Genomic DNA, 12,019 nt, shown 5'->3' with positions numbered 1-12,019 from the left:
CTCGATTGTTAACCTATTCAGAATGAAGTAAATTCATATTTCATAAAATTGATGCTCTTATGAGAAGTCTTGAGTTATAAAAATGACCATTTATACATGATCTTGTTGAGGATATAAGAATGAATATTAGACGACTTTTAAAAAAAAAAAAAAAAAAAATAATATATATATATATATAACTCTGATTAAGAGAATTACTGAAATTCAATAATTAATCTTATGTGGCTAATCACATTTTTGTGCCCCCCTCAAAGAAAACCACTTGCAAGGCCTTGCAAGAATTTACAAACCGAATATAAATAAAATTGAGAAAAAAAAAAAAATACAGAAATATATACAGATCAACACATGCAGTGATACATAACAACAATTGCTTGTTTGCAAACCAAGCAATGGCTAAGCTGGCGTTTTATAGAGCACTAGTATAGTAACCTCCCGATGTTATATGAGCTCTGCTTAGAGGTACCCCTCTCACTGCTGAAAATGCTTCGTCAAACTTGGTTGCTCGGTGAACCACCTCCTTAATCCTCTGCGTCCACAAAATTGCTCAGATATCAATCACATCACTATTGGTGATGGGCATGATTCAAAACGCTCACAATTTAAGCACAACTCGATTCATGATCGAACAAAAAGAAAAGAAAACAACAAGCTAGGGAGGAAAAGATGCTGACCTTGGTGTCATCAGTGTAGATCTGCAAGTGTTTGTGGTTACTTTGGTGGTGGCTACCCAAAAACAGAACACAAATGGTAGCTGCAGCAAAACCAAAAGAGCAAATAGCTCCGATTCCGGTGAAGCTCAACTTCCAGATGTTATTCTTCTGCCTCTTTATTCCTTGTTCCTCGTCCTCCTCCTCCTCTTGGTCGGTTTTCATTCTTGGAGAGCTGCTAACCTTGGCGAGCTCACCATTATAATCATCAAACTCAAACTTGGCTCCTCCAGCAGCGGCAGTAGAATCACTAGTAGTTTGATGCACAAATCCGAAACCTAATCCTCCTCTGGTAGGGGACTTTGGTGAGTCCATTTTCATGTCGACAGATTCGGGTTCCCAAGTAGTTTTCTTGAAGTGAACTTGGGAGAGTAGGGGGTCTTGAGTGTGTTGCTTTTCTCCATCTGGTGTTTGTGTGGTTCTGACAAAGCTTGGTGGAGGAAGCAGTTGAATCTGAACAGGAACAGCAAGTTGATTAGGAGGCACAACAGCAGGAGGAGCTACTTGATCGGTGGCTGCTAGTTTCTTGGAACTGGAAGGATTGGGTGATTGGACTATGTAGTAGTCGTGGTACATATTGAACACACTAGTTGAATCGAAATAGCGCTTGCTAAACAAGACCTTCTTCTTCTCACTTTGTTCATGGAAATCAAGGAAAGCGTCATCAGGGAGGTATTCCCACTCATCAAGATCCATCTCGATCTTTTTTTCTTTTCTTTTCTGGGTATTGGGATCGATCGAGTTATGAAAGAAAGAAAGAAGATAGGTTTTAAACAATCTAGCTAAGGGGGTGAGTGATTTTTCAAACTTTGCTGGCTAGAGAGAGCAAGTTGAATTATTGAATCAAAGATGACGGCTGCTGATGGAGCTAGAGTTGGAGTTTTGTGTGAAAGAAATTTCAACCTCTTGGAGTGAAGATTCATGATTCATGATTCTTGTTCTTCATGCTCTGATATTAATTTGACACGCGACTCTTTGAGCTTGATTGATTGCTTCATCTATCTTCTTCTTCTTCTTCTGCGGTCACAGACAAATGACAATTATGGCCCACCAAAAGAGAAGGACAAAGAGAATGCCTTCTTCCTTGCTTGATGGGTTTCTCTGATATTTCTTTCCATTTTGTTAATGTTAAAGTTTGATTACTAAACTGTAACTTTGGATAGAGGCCAAGTTATTCTTCTTCATGCTCAAACTCAAAACAGAATGACAAATGCAGTAGTTACCCTCAAGGTTCTACATTTGGTCTCTATCTGAGTTTACTGGGTTGATTCCTTTGTTAGTCTTTAATAGAGGAATGAATAGCTTGTGTCGGTTTGGGTTGCTTGGAGTGACAATGATGCCTAGATTTTAGAAAACAAAAGGACACCAGATTGCCACACCACGCCGTACAAGTGTCCATCAGTACTTATGTCTGCTCTTCTATTTCGTTACTTGTTTCTTAAGCCAAGGAGATCACTTGTATTAATGATATAGCAACTACATATACTACTTTGAATCCAATACGTGTAGAAGAATCGTATGCATCACATTGCAGCAATGACTATAACTGTATTTCTACCCAAAAAAAGAAGAAGAGTGCTGCATGATTTAACTTGTGTTTCACAATTGTTTTGCATCTCATTGCCACTGACATGTATACAATTCACGCAAGCGAACGTATCGTTGTCAGGATAGGGAAATATTATGTCCAAATTATCGTACCACGGGGATTAGTGGCTAACCCACAATCTTAAGCTAATCGGAACAAAAGTCACTAAGCAAACACAGAAAAAGAAGAAAAATGCTACTCTAAAGCACCAAACCTTAGTAATGTTTGGCTCTAGTTCTCACCAAAGCCTAATGAAAACTAGAAGCCTAGTGATGGTTATCTACAATGAGTCGAAATATAAAAGGGAGATGGAAAGAGGAGTTAACTAAATTGACGACAAACAAAATGAGAAATAAACTACTAACTAAAGAACTAGAAAATTATGGAAATATGGGAGTGTCGGGTGATCCACACTAACTCATATGCAAACATCGATACCAATTTCACAAATGCATATCCTATTGTGTCAAGTCCCGTATCTAATACCGGTTAAGACTACTAGACCAATTATCCTTTCGGTGTATCGATTATGCCGGTTAAGGTCACAATCAACTCTCTAACTTAGGCATTACACCGGTTAAGGCCGCAATATCTAAATTAGAGGATATCTAAATTAGAGGCCTAGAGTGCAAGATAATAGAGACCCAAGCAAGCTTAGCTACAATTAAGCTAGCTAATGATTACCACACTTCAAATCCTAGATGCACAAGACTAATAAGTTGTTAATTTATCAATCTATCCATCAAATTATCCACAACATTATCTCAAAAGGAGACAAAGCCTAGAAACATGCTTCTAAGGACCAACACATTCGGATTCAAAGCATACACAATGAAAATTGCATTTATATCAATCAAAGTACCAACATTATACAAAATGAGTTTAGGGCTTCAATACCCTAACTCCCAAAATTGAATCACTCACAACCCATAAACAAATACATCATCCAATACATGAAAAATTAGAGAAAGGATAGAGTAGAGAGGAAACACAAGTTAGATTCATAAATTGCTATAAGCAACTATGAACCCACTTGAAATTAAGCTCCCCCTCTTTACCAATCTTGAATCTCCTTGATGCTTGTAGGTGAGAGCTTCTTCTTAATCTCCTTTGAAGATGAAGTGGTCTTGAGGAGAATGGTGAATGAGAGAATAGGGTTGGTGATGGATGGGTGAGGGCTGCTGCCCTCCCCTTTAGTTTCCCTCAGTGCGGCTACTCTCTCCCCCCTCTGTTTCTCTTCTCTGTGCGGCTGCCTTCCCAGAGGAAGAGAGAGTCAATGAGATAGTCCTCGGGTGGCTGAAGTTGTAGAGAGGAAAGAGAGCAGCTGCCACGTGGCAGCATTTGATTGACCCAAGCCAATTAAAGGGTGGCTTTGCACGTGATTAAGATGAGAGAATGATGATGTCTTGATAGCATGGTATGATGATATCCATACATGCATGATGGAGATAATGGGATGATATTCAAATATATTAATTAATCAAATTCTTGATTAATTAACACAGTCTTCAATTTCATTTCATGTTTGATTCCACATCAAAACTTTCGGCTTTTTCTCGATTCTCCATTTTGCTCCAATGGGTCGCACCATTTTCTTCTGAAATGCACATATCCGCTTATTTCCTACAAATAAATAAAATTAGATAAGTTACATTATAATTAACTCAAAGATTAGCTAAATCTTAATGTTTAAGTAGTAATTACGTGTATAAAAATACACATAATCAGCCACCTCTGGCAATTTTGATAAAACACATATTTTGTACATAAAGTTATGACCACTATTGTTTGGAGGGAGCCTTTTTAGTAAGGATCCTTAAGTTGAGGACTTGGTGAGGACTTTTCGGTTTATGGTTTAAAAGACCCAATTTTCGATCATATTTTAACATCTTATCCGTTCAATTTTTAGGTTTATATGAGTAGATTATTTCTACAAATTTTCACCTAAATTGATGTTCGTTAAGATAACAAACTAGATCAAATTAATGGACGAACCAAATATGTCAAATATGAACCGGTCAAGTTCATAATTAATAAATCACACTTATGAATGTCTTAACAATTTTCAATATAGCTAAAAATTTGAAGAAATGATTTACATATAAATACCTATAAACTGAACGGTCAAGATGTAGATATAAGATCGAAAGGTGGGATAAGCCGAAAAGTCCTCACCAAGTCCTCAACTTAAAATCCTCACTAAAAAGGCTTCCATTGTTTGGATGTCTTGGGAATGCTTTATACCATTGGTCAACGTCCATTTATATTTTATGATAACTGTGTTTCTACATAAGCAAACCAAAATGATAGGTAAATACCGTAAATGCTTGAATACTACTGTTCCATTTCATACCTATTTACTTCATTGCTCGCTAAAACTAATCTCAAAAGCGTCAGACACTAATCATTTTTCACACTTGAATCGCTCAAGTCTTTTTTGGTAATGACCACCCGGCCGCAGCGCGCGAGGTGCTAACTAGTTAGAATTTTTACCTGCTTGACGGTTAGATGCAAGATTATGAGATGGCAATGTGTACATAGTAAGCTAGAATGTCCTCACTTCAATATTCGAAGCTATCCCTTATGGGAGGGAAGTTGATATTACATTCCGGTGGTAACTCATAAGTAATTTACAAAAGCCACGATATTCTCAAATTTACATTACTTTGTTTGCTTTCCTAAAATCCCAACTCAAACATGGACAACAGCTTCAACGATCATTACTGGTAAATACAGTGAGCAAGGGAGAGAACTACCTGCCCCAAAAACCTCACATAGAGAGGCTCTTCTCTACCCCTGGATTTGTCTTGTACAAGATTGTGAGTTCTGCAGTTAAGATGACAATGATCTAGCCGATGAGGATTCACCCAACGAGACTGAAGTCAGGGAAGAAGCCCAAACCCTGGCATTCTTTGCACCTTCATGGAAATTCCTGGTCTTGCATAATCTCAGCTTGTTCCAAATCCTCCTAACATCAACCATGTGGAGGATACGCCCCATGATTTGACTCGTTTCCCCAAATATTCCCATGTTGAAATGGGGAATGTATAGAACCCAAAAGGCTTTCAGGTGAGTCAATACCTTAGGCAGTATATGTAGAAGTAACCTAAGACAGAGAAACAATGTAGCGAAAACTAAATAGGGTTCTCTCCTTGAAACCTCTTTTAATGACGGCATATTATTCATTGATCGGATTATGGATTTTTCAGCGCGTTCGTAACTGACGGATTGATCATGATGGTAATGTTGAACTGGCTCAAGTCCTGATAGACACAATCAGACAACAAACAGCATAGGTGGTCAGGTCACCAGACCACTGTTCCAATAAACAGACCAACAAGAACAAAACACAAGGAACCAACACAGTGCAGGTGACAATTAGTGTCCGGGTTACAATTCCACTAGTTAAACCTACCCTAACGATACTGGTTTAACCTACCCTGACAATTAAGTTAACCGTGTGTCAAAGGACTAAATATAATCCACAGTCAGGTTGCAAGTATGACTCAAGTACAATGTGAACTAAAAGCCTATAAAAACTTTATTCAAAGAAAAGTCATGAAACAGAATATACTTGATCTTTATGCTAACTTCTCAAATTGTTTTTTTTTTTCCTTTTCTTTTGATCTGAACTGCTCAAATGTTTAGGTTGAGCCAAGTACATTGTGTGCTAAATATTTGAATTAATTCATTCAAAAACTAATGTCTGGATCCTGATGTTAATATATCTATGACTAGATTTATGCAGACCACACCAAGAAATTGACAAAGTTGGCATTTCCCTCTAATACTGGGATTATCATGGCAGACTATGGTTACTAATATTTGACATTACCTGATATGTTTATTATGTTGGCAGGTCATAGAATATACATTGACCCAAAACCAGCTAACTGCATACTTGAGGAATGTTATCAAGCATGTTAAGGATTGACATCCCAACAATTGCACGTTAAATGTCCATAGTAGTTAAATTTGAGAAAGAAAAAAGAAATCTTACCTGTGGTTTTCTGGTAAAACTGTACAAGGGACAGGAGATCTTTTGGGCCATGATATCGCACCCTTGATGTATGATTGACTACTAAAATAGAAGGGAAGCTAGGGATACCATATCTTGAGAACACACTGCAATAATACAGATGAAAGACAGGTGAGTTCAGGCAACAGACATGCTGATATTTCTAGAACTTAAAAACGGCAAAATATAGAAATTTGTTAAGCAACATTATAAACATATCCCTGGTTCGGTTGGTTGTTCGAGGAAGTAATGCAATCAGTATATAGTAATTGTACAAAAAATTGTTTCCAACAGATTATTTATCATCAGACACAAAAGCAACACTATTATGCAACTTTAATGGTAACAGACCAGCAAAAGATCTTTCCCATCCTTTCCAATCAAACTATGCAATATTAAAATACAAACTGACTGTTGTCAAACTCCCATGTTTCGCTCGCCTACAAATCTTTCTTCTAAAAAAAACAGCTTTTTATTGAGACAAAAAAGCAAAGAACAAGGAGTCCGCTTTATAAGAAAAGAGAGCAGCTGCAGCTAGAGGCATAGCAGCTCATCTTTAAGAACTAAAACTAAACAAAAAGATTATACTACAGATGCTTCCCAGTTAAGAATAATGGAAGAAAGACTATAATCCTTAAATTCCTTAGAAGTATAAGCCCATAAAGATGCCCACAACTTGACTCTCTCCCACAGGTCTTCCCTCTCCACCCCACTATAGGTTTCAAATATTCTTCTATTCCTCTCCATCCAGACCATCCAGACTACCGCTAGCACCCCACAACCCCAAAGAATTCTGGCTTTATAACCTTTTCCAAAAGCTGAGAGATTCTCTTTAAACAAATCATTCCTCTCTGATGGAGCTGTCCAGACCACTTTTGCCTAGAAATCTTTCTATTCAGGCTTCAGATTCCAAGGCAAGTGATGCAGGGCAGAAACTAGAAGTCTCTTACGCAAAGTTAAAGACAAAGCAGAATAGGAAAAACAAAAAAAAACTCGCACCTTGGGAAGGCTGAAGATTGCTCTACTGCCAAATGATCCACTTGAGGGAACATGAAGCTAAGCATTTCAAAAGTAGGATTCAACCTGCGTGAAAACGGGCACCAGGAAGCATAAAAGAGCACAGAAGTAAAACCAGAATTCTGTTTTGATGCCAACACTCTATCAATGAAGTCCCCATCCACCTGAAGAAGACAACATTATACAATGTCAAATTTACATTTTCTACTGAAGAAAGAGAGAGAGAGAGAGAGAGTACATCTTGCAAATGTTAGTCCTTCATTGATTAACATAGTTTCTTATATTTTGAAGCTTATGAATGAAAAAAGGAAAGGAAGAAGAATACATATTGACGATTAAATCATGAATTAAATTCAGTTTACCCCCTTGTGGTTTGGGGGTAACTTCATGTTAGTCCCTACACTTTTATTTTCATCAGTTTACCCCTTGAACTCTTCAATTTCTGTCTGTCGTGCCCAAATTCTCATATTCCGTTTGAATTGACCTTTAATTATCAGCAGTTAAGGTCCGATTTTGACATATAAGATCCGATTTGCCCAAATTCTAGATCCTGGCCTCACAGTTAAGGTTAAAATTATCAGCAATTAACGTCTGATTTAGACAGAATATAGGACATTTGGTCACGCTTGAGGAAAATTCAAAAGTTTAAAGGGTAAACTGATGAAATTGAAAGTATAGGGATTAACATGAAGTTACTCCCAAACCTCATGGGGGTAAACTGAATTTAATTCTTAAATCATCCAAGTGGTAACTACTTATGGAAGTATGGAACATATATATTTTAGGACTAAATTCAGTTTACCCCTCAAACTTTAGGGCTAAGATCAGTTTGGTGCTTGATCTTTTTTTTAAATCACGTTGGTCCTTGTACTATATTAGGACTAAATTCAGTTTACCCCCTCAATCTTTAGGGCTAAAATCAGTTTGGTCCTTGTACTCTCAAACGACATCATCTAAGTCCAAAATTTGAATTTTAGTCCAAAAATGGGCGAGTTTCGTCCTTGAAAAATGACGTATTTTCATCGTTAGAATGTTCATTTACCCTTTTTGTAGGTTGGAAAGCTCAAACGTGGATCCCCATATCAGCTCCAAGTCGGCAAATGACGTTATTTTTGGAGCCATATTAAAATTTTGGACTTAGTTAATGATGTTTGAGAGTGCAAGGACCAACGTGATTAAAACAAAAGGTCAAGGACCAAACTGATTTTATCTCTGAAGTTCAAGGGGTTAAACTGAATTTAATCCTATATTTTAATCATAGACATGATCATGGTTTTCAAGGACTATACATAACAATGAGCTGTAACAGTCGGAAATCAACCAGCCATTCATATTGAAGTTGAAATAGAAACCACTGGTAACAAGGTTGGCTTCCTCAACTACATCAGATAAATAATACAACCGTGGCATCCAAGGACCTTTGTTTCACACACAATTCTAGCAGAAAATGGAGAGATTCAGATATACGAACAGTGTCGGTCAACACTGTCTGTAATGAAATAACTTAAACAGAATTAAGCTAGAACTTGATCATTTTAATTGATTACATGGATGCCAAAACTATAACAGAAAATTGGTGAACCATTAATTTAAAAGAGGGGTCTAAAGAACACCTTTTCTGTATAATTTTAAAAACGAGCTTATAAATGGGAGCGTCACATGATAGGCTCCACATGCTGAGAGCTGACATCGAACAACATACATTTCCGCTCAAAAACAGAGAAGATGGAGCAGAATGGAATCTATGGCAAATACACTTATATTCGTCCACCAAAAAGAACATGATATCAACATCTCAAACTTCATATGAATAACCAGGCCAACGACCACGGATCTGACTCCAACTTGATTCGAAAGTATTTGTCACAGACAAGTCTCATGTTTATGACCCAAAAAAAGCTAATAATTAATATCTCAAACAACCAAGTGTTTATTTAAAAAAAAGTTCAGGTTTAGGTAATGCAGAGAAAAGAGGCAGACTTTGTATAAATGGGTAAAGAAAACTAAAAAGTAAAGACCAATGTTTACAAAACTGGATTATTATGGTTTTGTATACTTTCTGCAATAAAAACAATTTTCACAGACAACAATATCCATAAAATGTGCAACCTACAGTTTCCATTTGCCACCAGAGGGATAGGAGACTATATAAGAGGTTTACACATGGCCACTACAATTAGGAAAGCTATTTTGAGGTAAATAACAGGACTTTGCGATCAACAAACACACTTAAAGATTGACACTTTAAAGAATACGCTGCATCAATCCAATGTCACTATTATGAAACTATTTATAATCACAACATATAGCTTCATCAAAAGTTACTAGACCTAATTTTCTAACCTTTTCACGGATACAAGGAACTGTGTCCAAAATATAAAGACTACAATACTAAACAGACTCATCAAATCGGGTTAAGCTTGAAAGTTCGTTTTATAGATATAACCCAAAAAGTCCCAGAAATGCATCCATAGACCAAAGCTAATCCCAGGCCAGATGGATGTAAATCATGGGCCAGGCCCTTCCTACCAACCCCCATTGGTAAAAGCTAATTTTATTTCATGCTGTCTAGGTGGTGGTTTCAGAGAAGAAACTCTTACATTCTAGCTACAGCATAAACTCACTAACATAGTTGTTACATAGAAAAGGGACAGGGATGATAGAAGAAGACAATCCCAATAAAACATAGTTTGCATTCTGTAACTAATTCAATCACTTAAAAGTCTTCCATCATTTAAATTAGAAGAACCGTCCTCTACTTTGTATACTGCAAATATGACTACATCATATAAAATCTTCGTCTCACGTCTCAATCAAACTTGTTCTCCAGTTGGACTCGATAAAGCTTTAAGAGAGTATAACGTCATAGCTATATTATAAATTGTTGACTACTATAAGAGATCAAATTTACCAGTCACAGAACAATAACAAATAAAAAAACAGAATTCATTATAAATATCTCAGTAAAAAGCCCCAAGACGAAAAATGGTCACCCCTCTGACTTTTATCATTTTCTCTGGCAAAAATTGCATAGGTCTTCACTCACTCACATGTCTAACCTTGCACATATCTCGCTCTTTAAAAACATTCGCAGTATCTCACTCAAATGCTTTAACTCTCCCCTCTATCATCATCAGTTTGCTCTAACCTTCTTCATCTCTTCAGTCTGAATTTTGCTAAACACTTGAAGTTCAATTTCTACTAGTTCCTCCTGAATATTAAAAGTGTATACTAAATCTTCAGAACATTGAATGAATTCTGTACTGTAAACTTCAGAAATTTTATTTAATTTGAGTTCAAAGAATTTGTAGGAATAGGATTAAACATTCTTCATCTCTTCAGTCTGAATTTCGCTAAACACTTGTAGTTCAATTTTCTACTAGTTCTTCCTGAGTATTAGAACTGTATATTAAATCTTCACAAAAGTGAATGAGTTCTGTACTGTAAACTTAAGAACATTTATTTAATTTGAGTTCAAAGAATTTGTAGGAATAAGATTAAATGAAAAGGCTCTTAAAAGTAAAAAAAATATATATATATATATATAAATAGAGAAGAGAGAGAGAGAGAGAGAGAGAGAGAGAGATGGAGATAGCGTTAGGTATTTCTTAACAAGCTAAAACGCTTGAATTGTCACCAAATAAAAGAGCTTGAATTGTGTATGTGTGTGCCAAAAAGGGTAGAGACCAGACAAAACCGACCCTTAAATATGTCTTGGTTGAGGGTTTTTAACTTTAAAATTAGAAAGCCAGTTCAATACCAAACAAAACCATTTATGAACTGTGATGGTTTGGTTTCTTGCGGAACCTGAACCGGCCAATATGTTTGAAATTTAATAGGAAAATATGATAACTTTATATACATAATGAATATATATTCATTAATCTAGTCTATTCTAAGTAAATTTTAATTATTCAATTATAACTTTATTCGCAAATGGTATACTACCATATTGAATCAAAGGCTTAGAACTCTGGATTGGATTTGATTGGATCAGATTAAGGTTAATTTACTGCTCAAGTTGGCAACAAAATAGTTTGGAGTGTCAAAACCAATCCAACCCAATCCGTGTGCAGCCCTAGTTTGTCTAACGTGCTACTGGATGAAAGAGCACTAACTAACGAAAACCAAGGTGCACATGCGGAATAATTTATGAATTTAACCTGAGAGATTCATAAGCCTAGCTCCATCAAAAGCCATTCTAAGCATTTATATTCTCTGTTTGTCAGATTTGAGTGAATAGATATTTTCCACACAAAGCCAAAGCAATGTCATATAGCTAGCTACTAACTTGATCTGAAACTTGATGGCATCATAGCAAAAGTGGGTAAAATAGGGAGGTATGGCATATTAAATGCATGTGAAAACTAGGTTCATATCATATACTCTTATTAGGGTTCTAATCCCTGAGAGAAATGAAATAACTACGAAACTTGTAAGAATGATAAGTAATGATAAAGGAGCAAAAACCAAGAAAGGATCAAATCAAGACTTGCTATCGAAGTCTTCACTCGATGAAGGATGGCAAGATGCTTGACTACCCCTAGTATATCAATTGATTACACCCAGCAACATAATATATTGACATGCCTCAAATTGAAGTGAATACAGATAATTGATAGCAAATACAGAAAGAAACCTCAGAAATTAGAGAGAGAGAGAGAGAGAGAGAGAGAGAGAGAGAGA

The 12,019-nt window shown here is 36.4% G+C and overlaps 2 protein-coding genes across 2 annotated transcripts; both read right to left on the bottom strand.

The window, feature by feature from the left end:
• Positions 1-189: 189 nt before the first annotated feature.
• On the bottom strand, positions 190-1,965 carry LOC101313552. The gene is made up of 2 exons (XM_004288367.1): positions 675-1,965; positions 190-529 (listed from the first exon to the last, which is right to left on the bottom strand). The coding sequence occupies exons 1-2, from the start codon at positions 1,404-1,406 to the stop codon at positions 410-412; spliced, it is 852 nt and encodes a 283-aa protein (XP_004288415.1). The 5' UTR covers positions 1,407-1,965; the 3' UTR covers positions 190-409.
• Positions 1,966-4,834: 2,869 nt separating this feature from the next.
• On the bottom strand, positions 4,835-10,509 carry LOC101313253 (5'-adenylylsulfate reductase-like 5-like). The gene is made up of 4 exons (XM_004288366.1): positions 10,393-10,509; positions 7,316-7,497; positions 6,299-6,423; positions 4,835-5,561 (listed from the first exon to the last, which is right to left on the bottom strand). The coding sequence occupies exons 1-4, from the start codon at positions 10,399-10,401 to the stop codon at positions 5,131-5,133; spliced, it is 747 nt and encodes a 248-aa protein (XP_004288414.1). The 5' UTR covers positions 10,402-10,509; the 3' UTR covers positions 4,835-5,130.
• Positions 10,510-12,019: the final 1,510 nt, after the last annotated feature.

This window comes from Fragaria vesca, linkage group LG1, assembly GCF_000184155.1.
Source record: "Fragaria vesca subsp. vesca linkage group LG1, FraVesHawaii_1.0, whole genome shotgun sequence".
Taxonomy (NCBI): Eukaryota; Viridiplantae; Streptophyta; class Magnoliopsida; order Rosales; family Rosaceae; genus Fragaria; species Fragaria vesca.
The sequence above is the reverse complement of the archived record's forward strand: the minus strand, read 5'-3'. Positions and strand labels throughout refer to the sequence as shown.